Consider the following 12,148-nt stretch of genomic DNA (forward strand, 5'->3'; position numbering starts at 1 on the left):
GATAAATAAGATTACACATCTCCCCATATGTTTATCCCCTCCTTGATTAAAGGAAATTTGATTTTCATGCAGATTTAATGGAGACAGTGTTTAAGAATTGCTGAGTTTTATGGAGTCCAGGAATCCATCCACTCTGAAGGAAGTAACAAAGAAGCTCCTCTCCAGGGGCAGAGAGGAGCATTTTAGCCAGCAATCTACCTGTAGAATTCCTGAAACCCTAGGGAGTTACTTTCTTGTTCTGATCCTTTGTAATGACAAACTTGCAAGATCAAAGATCATTTGTTGTGTTTTATTAAAAAGAGCCAGGATATGATTTGTCAAGCCAAGTATGGTGAGGTGGGAGGGGTGCCTCATCGGGCCCATACTGAGGCATCCCTCCCCCCTGAGGGACCATCCATAGGGTACAGTATAGAATAGAGTTTATTTAAGGCATGGGAAGGGGAGTTGAGAAAGGAATAGAGAGGGGGGAGGAGGAGTAGGAGGAGGAGAAGGAGGAAGAGGAGGAGTAGGAGAAGGAGGAGGAGGAGGAGGAGGAGGAGGAGGAAGAGGAAGAAGAAGAAGAAGAAGAAGAAGAAGAAGAAGAAGAAGAAGAAGAAGAAGAAGAAGAAGAAGAAGAAGAAGAAGAAAGGAAAGAGAAGAGAGGAAGGAGGGGGAGGAGAAGAGAAGAAGAGGAGAGGAGAGGGAGAGGCAGGCCAGGAATACATGGAGAGGGTCAAGGGGGAAGGGAAGAGAAGGAGGGAGAAAGTAATCAGGGAGAGAAGGGAGTCAGGGGGGCAGAGAGAGTGAGGAGGGGTCAAATAGCCCCTTTTATAGCAAGCCAGACCTACCTGGCTGTTGCCAGGTAACTGTTGGGCAGAGCCTAGAAGGAATGCTAGCACCATTATATTTATCTGGTTTGGTAGCTGATTTATCTACTTTTACTTTTTAATGAGACATGTTCTTACTGTGTAGCCAAGCTAGTCTGGAACCCATTGTATATTGGAGACTGGTCTTGAACTCATAGAGATTGGCCTGCCTCTGATTCCAGATGGCTAGAATTAAAGGTATATGCCCCTAAGCCTGCACCTGATACTCTTCTCCAGTGTGAGGGTGCCTAGGTTGTGATTGGTCTTGTTGATTCTTTTTGAGGTATGGGCGGTGAATTCTGCAGGCAAAGCTGCAAGTACATGGACATGGTGTCGAACTGGACCTGCCCCACCAGAAGGTCTCAAAGCGCCCATATTCCACACTGTCTCCTCCACCCAAGCAGTGGTCAACATCAGTGCACCTTCGAAACCCAATGGAATCATCAGCCTCTTCAGGGTCTTCTCCAACTCTAGCGGGATGCACGTCATGGTGAGCACAGAGCTCTAAGAGCTATCACACACAGCAAGGCTCTTCCTAAAAGCCTGTTGTGGCTCCTCGCCCTCCTCCCTCCAACCTGCACCCCGTGTGTCTGCCCTCACTTGCCCTCTGAGAAACAGAGGTTCTGCTGTGAGACTGTCGCTTTAGGAAACAGAAAACATCTGAAGTAGGATAAATGCCAGAGATGGTATCGAAGACCCCAGAGATGGAAGGAGTGGAAGACAGACGTTACACATTGATTTAACTTAGAAATTAATTTAATTTAGAAAAATAGAGGTCAGGTAGTTGAAAGATGGCAGCCAGTCCACAAGATGAGATGGGATGGAGTGAATGGTAATATGGAAAGGGAAGGAAGAAGCAGGGAATGTTCTGGGAACTCCGATGTTGATACACACAGATCTCTAACAAGAGGGAAATCCAGTCTCTGTCGGTGACTTCAAGAGATTGCCTTCTTCTCAGAAGAGGCAGAGCACAGAGCACAGCGCCAATCCCACTGTCGCCATTTAAGCATTTGAGGGAAGCCAAGAGGTGGAACTGACCATGGGGGAGCTCACACTGAGCTGCAGACCGTGGCATGCTGTGGAGAGGGAGGCCATGTAAGAAACGAATAACATATGTGTTGTAAACTGGAACACACTTACAAGGCACAGCACCTTGGCAAGCCAATTGCTTTTGTTCAAAGGGGTTGCCAAGACCTAAACCCAGCTAGCAAGCACACTAGGAGAAGGACAGAAAGTTCACTTGGTGTTTATTCTAATGTGGGTGGTAACCATTGTCTTTTATCCCTATTGGTTGGGTCTCACATCACAGTCTTTTGGGATTGGCTAGTTTTAAAGGAAATGAAGGGAAAACAGAGGGGGGAATATGCTGTTTATGTCACTTAAATTCAGAGAAGGGGGTAGGGTATGAAAGTTTTTCTGAGTGGGGATATCAATACATTTGCATATGGTTTTACAAGGTAAAGAAGATAAAATAATTTCTTGTCATAAGCAAAAGTTTTTGAGTACTTGACAGAGAAGACTAATATTTAACCTTCCTAATAGCTAGGAAGCCACCACCAAGCAGCACCTGCATTATGTAGAGGCACCTGCTCTCTAGGCTCTTGCTTCTGTGGTATGGCTGGGGTCTCTCCCCCGTGGTTCATGAGTAAGTGGAGATGATAATACTTTGTTCACATAAGCTTACAGAGAGATTGCACAGATCCCGGTATTACATTATGAATTATTTAGACCAATTTAGGGAACGATTTGGGCAAGTGTGGAGAAATCCTCTGAGGCCAGAATGCCCGGTGTGGAAACACAATTTCCCAAGAAGCCCCACACGCAGGCAAGGCTCCTAGTGAATGCTAACAGGATATTAGCATATGTTCTACAGGGGTTCATATTCAATAAATATAGATGATGTAAATACAATCAGCCCTTGATTATCCATGCTTATAAAATGATAATATTAATAAACCCAAATAATTTCTATGTGGAGTGCATTGTATGCATTTTTTTAAAAAAATAGCAGGTAGCTCCTTAATTATGTCATTTATATCGATGTGGAAATTAATTCCCAGCTTCTGAGCACTTCTCTTCCAAATGAGGTCAAAAGTTTGTTCCAAATAAATCAAAAGTTTGTAGTTCTATAAGACAAGTGGCTGTGCAGAACGGCACTCTGAGAGGAAGGGGGTGACAAACATTAAATATTTGTATCCCCCTCTGATATGAGTCCCAAGGCATTTTGGGTACATAAGTTCCATGCAGGTTATTGTAGTAGAATGTGAAACTTAGTGATAAAGAAGAGAATTCAAATACAGATTATGATTTCTTTTCATTTTGTTGCAAAGGAGCCCCTTTGAAAGTCGTTGAATTCAACCTCATATTTTGTGTACAAGGTTCCATTTTCCAATACATTCCCAAGCTTAGGTAAGGGATAGCAGCATACCTGTCACCTCTTTCTTGTCACCTGTTATGTTTACTGGACTCTTATTTTATAAACACCCCTCCATCTAGATTGGTTGTCCCAAGAGTTAACCCTTTTCTGACCTTCTTATCGCCCTCCCAAAGTGCCTAGTGTGGGTCCCACTCACAGCAGAGGCGTGCCATCTCTGACACGTGACAGTCTCATCTGTTCCTCTGCCCTGCAGCTGTCTGAAGGCACGACCACCCAGCAGACCCTTCATGACCTGAGACCCTTCACCACATACGCCATCGGGGTTGAGGCCTGCACCTGTTTCAACTGCTGCAGTCGAGGACCGACAGCGGAGCTGAGGACACACCCTGCCCCACCCTCAGGCCTGTCTCCTCCCCAGATCCAGACCCTGGGCTCCAGGATGGCCTCCTTCCAGTGGACTCCCCCTCAGCTCCCGAATGGAGTCATTCACAGGTAACTGTCAGCGAAACCGGTTAATAAACCAAAAGGCGACAGGGTACAGAGGCACATGGCCACCCTGCAGTCCCCAGGGAATGGGGAGAGCATCCAGAGGACAAAGCACGTCCTTGAGCAGTTTGGTTACTTGAAAAGTATTTAAGCCATGAGCCTACCAGAGGAAACGTGAACAACAAGGAAGATACTGCCCTAGGACTCTCAGGAGCCATGCACTCTGCTGGCCTCAGCTGGAGCAAAAGACAGCTCTGCAGTTAGCTGGGAATTTCCCTGACCTAGGTTAAACTGTCAGGAGGGGCTTCCATCTCAAAGAACAAAAGAGTCTTCCTTCAGAATAATCTGGGGTGGGGGAGGGGATTATCTTTATTCTATGTAAAAGACAACAATGGTTCCCTCTCAAGAGAGCCAAGCATCTAATTTTTATTCATGGCAATGACTGCCTGTAGGGCTGGAGAAACAGCCCAGTTGGTGGAGTGCTCACCATGCTTAGAACCTGTGATTGATTGCCCCAAGCCCACACAGAAAGCTAGGTGTGGTAGCACATACTTAGATATCCCAGTGCTGACATGGCCTGGCAGAGGCAGGCCGAGCCCTGGGGCACCCTGGGACTCCCTGGGCACCTAGCCTAGCCTGCTTGGCTCCGGAGCAGTGGGAGACCCTGTCTCAAAAAATAAATAAGGGAGAGATGGGTCTGGAGAGAGAGCGCAGCTGTTAAGAGCACTGGCTGCTCTCAGAAGATCCAGGTTCAATTCCCAGCACCCACGTGGAGTTACATCCATCTGTAACTCCAGTTCCAGTGGTTCTTACGCCCTCTTCTGGCCTCTGCTGGCACTGCATGCACACACTATACAGGCCTTCATGCAAGCATAACACCCATACACATAAAAGAATAAATCTTAAAAATAAAGTAACAGCTCCCACAGTTGTCCCCTGGTCTGTACACAATGGCACTTACATCTGCATGTGCACATGTACCAGACAGCTACACACCCACACACAGACTACCTCATGTGTGACACACACACACACAGAGACTACCTCATGTGTGACACACACACACACACATGTGTGACAATCCATGTGTGTACATGAGGAAGCCCCACATGTCTTCTCACATAGCTTCACGCCTCATTCCCCTGCAATACCAACTCAGGGTCTCTGAAAGTGGTTTCCTGAAAATGGAGTTTTCAAAAAGTTTGCAGAATGTCTTCTGCCCCAAATCTAAGCAACTTTGAAAAGTCATCAAGCCCACTGCCTGTCTTCCTTCTCCACACCCCTGCCTGTCCCAGCTATGAGCTACAGCTGCACCGGGCTTGTCCTCCTGAGTCAGCCCCACACTGCCCTCCAAGCCACACAGAGAGGAAGTACTGGGGCCCTGGGCACAGAGCCAGCCTGGCGGGCCTTCAGCCTGACACTGCCTACGAGGTGCAAGTGGTGGCCCACAACGAGGCAGGCAGCACGGCTTCCGGGTGGACCAGCTTCAGCACCAAGAAGGAGAGTAAGTACTTGGGATGTGCCTGGCACAAGAGATGCTGTTTGAGAACTGGGGAAGCCCACGTGACTGGAGGGCTTGTGTCCAGTTGCATGGACTACCACCGAGACATCATGTCAATAATGACTGGAGAAAACTCCCATGGCATTTATGAGTGTAAAGGTTCAGGGCAAGTCGGTAGTCTAAGCTAGCCCAGAAGTTACTACATAGACCAGGCTTGGCTGCCCTGGGGGGGTGTGTGCTCCCACAGTTGAGGATTTCAAGTTACATCATAGCAGCACTCAGCACACAGAGGAGAAAGAATGGTTGCAGGAAGGGGTGAATGATCATTACAGAACCCATGACTCTGTTACAAGAGGGCAAAGAGCCCTAGGTGGATGGATAACAGTACAATGTATTAAATTATAAGAAATTTTAAGAATTTTAACATTTGTTGCCCTTTAAATATAATTAAGATTATAGGGCTTAAATTTTAGTAATGGTTAAATTGATTGACAAGCACAAAACTCCTGATTAACTGACAAACAGAATTAGCCAGTGTCGTCAAACCATTAGGAAGCACACACAGTAAAGTAATAAATGTATTCTGATTCTAAAGGCAGTGGGCATGGGGTTACACAGCCCTGGGCTCGGGTACTTGGTGGCTTGATTATTGCGGTATTTAACCTCTGAGAGAAATCAATTTCTTTTATTTTTAGTTTTTAAAGATTCGTGTGTGTGTGTGTGTGTGTGTGTGTGTGTGTGTGTGTGTGTGTGTGTTGTGTGTAGTACCCATAAGAAACCAGAAGAGGACATCAGATTCTCTTGGAACTAGAGGTTCCTGGAACCTAACTCAGGTCCTCTCAAGAGTAGCCAGTGTCCTTAAACTGCTGACATCTCTCCAGCCCCAGGGCCCAATCTTCATTGGGGTGTCTTGAGGGTTACATAATGCCAACTATGTAAGGCACAGGACCACTTTTGTCTCCTCAGGCCCCTCCTGCAAGTCCCCATTTCTTTAATTTCTTGCTCTTTCCCTCAGCAAAGACTCCAAATCCTAAAAGACAAAAGTCACATTTATTTTCTTAAAATTTGCAAGTTCCTTTTTTTTTTATCCTGCTAGGATACAGGGAGACTTATGGGTCCAGTACAGTAGAAGAGAGCTTCAGAAAATAAAACTGCATATTGGCCTGTGATACAAGGCTGGCCAGGGCTGGAAACACAGCCATGAAGAGGGTTTGATAATGCTTGGTTTTGGTGACACATTGCTAGATTTTCTTTCTCTCTCTCTCTCTCTCTCTCTCTCTCTCTCTCTCTCTCTCTCTCTCTCTCTCTGTCTCCTGCTGTGAAAGATAAGATGCACGTGTATCTTTAGGGTCTAAACCATATGTCACAAAACAAAATTATCCCATACCATGTTATAACCTTTGACATTAATAATGTAGCTATTATATCCACACCCCTCCTTTCTTAACAGCCAACTGGGTATATGTGTGGCTCTTGATGCTTTATAAGTATCTTGGTTATTTTGGAGGAAGCGAGGTCCCCTGAAGCAGATCTCTTACCCTCTGCAAGGTGATAGTTCATTCCTCTATCTGTTCCCCCAGCAACCTATTTACCTTGAAGATGAGCTGCTGTTGAGATCTCCCGTTCTGTTTCAGCAAGGAACTTTTTAATGAGAACAGAGGATGCCTGGAAATGCATACCAGGTTGCTTCTCGATCTGATGTAATACTTAGGAGAACTGGGCCTGATTATGTACTAGTGTACTCTGCTATTGATGGATTAGTCAGGGCAGTGAATCACAGTGCTTGGATTGCTGTTTGCAAGGCCTTTTAACTATCTCAGAAAACAAACTAACAGTTCAAGAAAAAGCTTTAAAAATAGATGGGTACCAAACAAGCATAATTCACCATCTAAGCAGTTTGGTTTGGTCTAAAAAAAAAAAGAAAGAAAGAAAAAATTACTTCATCTAGTCCTTGGGGCTTCCTGGCAATATTGATCCGGTATAAAAAATAGCTATGTACTGTAGTTAATAGTGTTAAGGACACTATCCGTTAGAAAGGGAAAATACAGCAAACTATGAGCCCCAGGTTACATTGCTAAGCAAACCTGTTGTGTGTTAATAGTTTGATTTATAAGCCAGCACTCTCCGTTGACTTTTGAAGGCAGTGCCAAGCTGCTGAGAGCGCATGTCCCAGGAGCGCATGTCCTCCTCCTCCCTCCACCCAGGTTGTTATTTTTAATGGGTTTCTAGTAACACCCAGGGTTGTTTCTATTTGGTTGGTTGGTCAGCTGATTTCCTATACTGTGGTTTACACTCTTCAAAAAGCACCCTGCTCATCCATCCCGGAAGTTCCTGTGTCTAGAAGTTGTGTCTTCCTCCCCCACAGTGCCTCAGTACCAAGCCCTGTTCTCCGTGAACAGCAACGCATCCATGGTGTGGGTGGACTGGAGTGACACTTTTGTCCTGAATGGCCGGCTAAAGGAATACGTGGTCACCGACGGAGGACGGAGGGTGTACAGCGGCCTAGACACCACACTCCACATACCCAGGACGGTGGACAAACGTTAGTAACTGACCCTCTTCTCTGTGTAAGGGGCTCTGGTCCCCAGCTTTAGGAAATGTCAAACCAGAGAAGTGACTTGAAGAGGCTCGTCATCAAAATCCCTTGGTTTATGTGACCACTGTCTGTAGAAATCCCACAGCTCAGAGTATGTGTCCCCTCCCTGTTTGATCCTGGGTACGTCTAGGGACAGTGCTGACTCCGGGAGAGTTGAATGGTTGTAGGAAGGACGAGACCAGAGGGCAGGTTCATTTCACAATACTAACAGCAACACACTTAGTCAGCAGCCAAACTGGAAAGTTCCAGAGTGTCCCCCTGTGTCCCCCCTTGCACCATCACCAGCATGCCGGTAGGTTTTTACCATCAGCTCGCGCCATCATCTTCCCTGGGAAGAGGGAACCTCGGTGCAAGAATTGCCGCCATCGGCTTAGACTGTGGGCACACCCGTGAGGCATTTTCTTGGTGTCTTGATTTTCTCGTTTAGGAGCAAGTGCTGTGTGGGTGGTGCCATGCCTGAGCATGGAGACCTGGGCTATGTCCAAAAGCTTGCTCGGCCAGCCAGAGGGAACAAGCCCACCAGAAATATTCTGCCATGGTTTCTACTTCAGTTGCTGCCCTGATGTCCCCTGATGATGGAGTGTAACCTAGAAGTGTAAGCCAAATAGGCCCTTCCCTCCCCAGGTTACTTTTGGTCGTGGTGTTTATCAAAGTAACAAAAAAGCTACCAAAACACCCGGTGACCATGTCCAGCCCTAAAGCTCTGAGTGAGGGGCTCCCTAAATTTCCCAGGAACAGTCCCTACAAGAACTTTCCTTTGCTCCCAGGACTGTACCCATCCCCCTCTCTAGTTGCATTTCTTATTTCTCTGTCTTGATTTTCAGTTGAAACAAGACTCTAAAAGCTACTCCAGGTTTTCAAGTCACCTGCATGGTCACAGGGCCAGTGGAGACCGAACCGTTTGAAACGGTTGGATTTAGAGAGTGAATCAGCCCAGGAGTGCTTGGTCCTTGAATGGCCTGTTCGCTTAAGCTGAAGGATGACTCCCTAGATGCACTTGGAGAAACCGAGTTTCAGCCCAAGTGAGCCACACAGTCACGGCTGCTGGTCACCAGGGCCGCTTGCTGTAGAGGGAAGATGGCCTGACAGTTGGTAGATCTGGGTTCTACCTGAGTGGGTCTCCAACCATCTGTGTGACCTTGCAAGAAGCACAGGGTCCTGGAAAAAAAAAGTTGAAATGGGAATTTGGATCACAGGATTCCTGAGTTTTCTCCAGTCAAGAAAGGAATTCCTGAAAGTCTTAAAGGGAAAGGTATCGATCCAATGCAGGGCGAGCTCCGCCTCTGTGTGGTCCAGGTCCTCGCAGGTGCTGCTTTGCTGTTCTGGGTAGAAGCTCTGATCTCTCTCTCTCTCTCTCTCTCTCTCTCTCTCTCTCTCTCTCTCTCTCTCTCTCCCTCCCTCCCTCCATTCCTCCCTCCCTCCCTCCCTCCCATCCTCTGCCCTCCCCTCATGGATTTGCTGCCATTAACTCTTTTGCTGACTGACTTTTTAATTAGAAGTTTACATATTAGATGTCAGTCAGCTTTTCCTTGCTGTGACAAATGCCCAAGACAACCTTATGAAGAGAAGAGATTTATTCTGGCTCACAATGGTTCCCATTTGTGATCCACTGGCCACAGCTTTGGGCCTGAGATACGGTAGCACATGACAGAGTCTCTTCAAGGCCCCCTCCCTCCCAGCAGCAGCAGTCCAGGAAACAATCACTACTGCGGTCTAGTGTGCCATTGCAGAGCCTTTGGCATCTAAGCTGTCTTAGTTTCCCTTCTGGTGCTTTGGTCCCCTGACAAAGGGGAATTAAAGGAGAGGGGTTATGTTAGCTCACAAGTCTAGGTTACAGTCCATCCCTGAGAGAAAGTCGAGGCAGCAGAAACTTGAAATAGCTGGTCCCATCCAGCCACAGTCAAGAGCAGAGAGAATGAATGTATATATGGGGGCACTCGGCACCTACCCTACTGTAGTAAGGTCCTGGAACCCTGAACCAGGAAACGGAAATGGTACCACCTGCTTTTAGGCTGGGTCTTCTCACATCAATTAATACAATTATGACAGCCCCTCATAGAAATGACCACCATGGGTAACAGTTTGCTCTGGAGTATTAGTTTCCTTTCTCTTTCCAGAGACACCCCAGTTAGCTGGTGTTAGACACTGAACACTTACCTGTTCTTTCTTTTGTCTAGCTTTCTTCTTTCAGGTCACCTGCACGACAGACATTGGAAGTGTTAAGACTCCACTGGTCCAGTATGATGCTGCTACTGGATTTGGTAAACATTTCTCTTGTTTAGTGTAGCAGCTACTCATTGTCCTCAAGAGAAAGGCAAATATCTGTGTATAGACACTGCTAACACATTAGTGGTAGACTTTATGGAAGAAACTATGGTGTGTCATAAAGAAAGAAATGAAAGGAGGAAGGAAGGAAGAAAGGAAAGAGAAGGAAGGAAGGAAGAAAGGGGAAGGGAAGGGCATGGAAAAGGAGGGAAGGGAAGGGAAAGGAAGGGAAGGGAAGGAAGGAAGGAAGGAAGGAAGGAAGGAAGGAAGGAAGGAAGGAAGGAAGGAAGGAAGAAAGGAAGGAAGGGGAATGGAAGGAAAGGGAAGGGCATGGAAAAGGAGGGAAGGGAAGGGAAGGAAGGAAGGAAGGAAGGAAGGAAGGAAGGAAGGAAGGAAGGAAGGAAGGAAGGAAGGAAACTTTACAGGTCCTAATGAAACTTCTGTTAGACAAGAGGTTAGCCAAGTCACTGAATTGTCAATATGGCCAACAGCAGAGAGGCCTGATTAAACTTTTCTTCTGAACAAATATTTTATCTAAATAATTTTATGACTTCATCTACAGAAAGGTGGCAGAGTGAGTCTAGGGAAGATGAGAAGACACAAGACAAAAGGTAGCCAATTCAGTTCCTGATGGTCCAAATGCTGCTCTGGAGTCAGAGCCTACAGTGGTGAACCATCTAGTGGACGTTTCTATCTGTATCACCCTTCATGGATTCTGATGGCTTCCAGGCTAGGAGATGGATCAGTGAGGGAAATATTTACCACACATTCATGAAGCCCTGAGTCTGAATTCCCAGGACCGGCTTAGAGGCAGGGATGAAGTCACAGTCTGTAATCCCAGTGCTTCTAAAGCAAAATGAGAAGTGGAGACAGGAGAATCCTTACCAGCTCAGAGGCCAGCCATCCTAGCATGTCACTGGCAAACGGGAGACTATGTCTCAAAAGATTGAAGGCAAGGACTGACACTTAAGGTTGTCCTTTGGCCTCTGCATGCTTCTCCTGAACCCTTGTCCTCTCTTCTTTCAATCAACAGATATCCTTTCCCCATACTGTGCATATTTGGGTATACTATAGATCTCAGACTTAACATGACCTTTCCATATAGCTGATCTCATATTCAGAGCTGTGAGGCAGAAGAAGTCATTGGATAAACCTCAAGAAATCCAGTTTCCCAGTTTGACTCCAGTTACAGAGTCAGGGTTTCCTTATAGCCAGCTCCCAAACACAGGATTCGTCCCAGCTATGACCCTGTAACTTCATCAACAAGGCAGGACCTCCAAAGTAAAAGTCCAGTCTGAAAGGAAAAATGGAAGGGCAGACAGGATCTTGTTTTCAGCCTTTATCACAGGGCAGCAGCTCCAGTCAGCTCTGGAGACAAACGGAGCTTCCCACCATGGGAAAGCTGGGCTAAAGGGAGCCCTTGTGTGGAGGAGGGCTCTCAGCAGAGCAGAGAGGAGAGATTCAGTGGACTGATGGTTCTGAGATGTGCTGCCCAGCGTACATCACTAGTCAGTTTTAATTTTCATGATATAATTTCTAAAGAGTTCCTGTTCTGTTGCCTGAAGGCAGCCTCCAAGCAGGAAAGCAGCAGACAGTGTCTCCCCCTGCTGAGCTCTCCTCTTTGGAGTTTCCCCCAGGCACCCTGCCCTTCATTCCCTATGTACTCCTGAGGAAACAGCACACGGAGCCAATCGGATGTCCCTGGGGTCCCAGCGCTGTGTCACACACACACACACACACACACACACACACACACACACACACACATACACACACAGAAGAACTTCACTCTTTTCTCCTGTGCAGCCAAGGTTCAGTTTTCAAACACCACACAGCCTCTTATTGTGAAGGGGCTTCTAGCCTGTTGGAGGTGTGTCTTCAACTCTTTGTTTCAGGAGTGAGGAAGTAGTAGTCCGGGGCATCAGTGACTTTTCAAACCTTGTCACAGCTGGGTTGGCAGAGGTGTACCCTCCTCTCAGGGTCTGAGCTTAGCTTAAGTCACCTTATAACATTCTTCCTGAGGATATTCATGGGAAACCCTGGCACATCTTCCCTGCCCTCTGGTTGTCACCTGCTCA

The 12,148-nt window shown here is 46.8% G+C and overlaps 1 protein-coding gene across 1 annotated transcript in view; it reads left to right on the forward strand.

Annotated features, from left to right (window-relative positions):
• Ush2a (usherin) overlaps positions 1-12,148 on the forward strand; it is a 723,091-nt gene that overhangs the window by 700,504 nt on the left and 10,439 nt on the right. Inside the window, exons 64-68 of the mRNA XM_052200359.1 lie at positions 1,129-1,335; positions 3,476-3,714; positions 5,004-5,212; positions 7,575-7,751; positions 9,983-10,066. Coding sequence (XP_052056319.1) covers positions 1,129-1,335; positions 3,476-3,714; positions 5,004-5,212; positions 7,575-7,751; positions 9,983-10,066 — 916 coding nt within the window. The remainder of the gene's footprint in view (positions 1-1,128; positions 1,336-3,475; positions 3,715-5,003; positions 5,213-7,574; positions 7,752-9,982; positions 10,067-12,148) is intronic.

Source organism: Apodemus sylvaticus, chromosome 12 (genome assembly GCF_947179515.1).
Source record: "Apodemus sylvaticus chromosome 12, mApoSyl1.1, whole genome shotgun sequence".
NCBI classification, from domain to species: Eukaryota; Metazoa; Chordata; class Mammalia; order Rodentia; family Muridae; genus Apodemus; species Apodemus sylvaticus.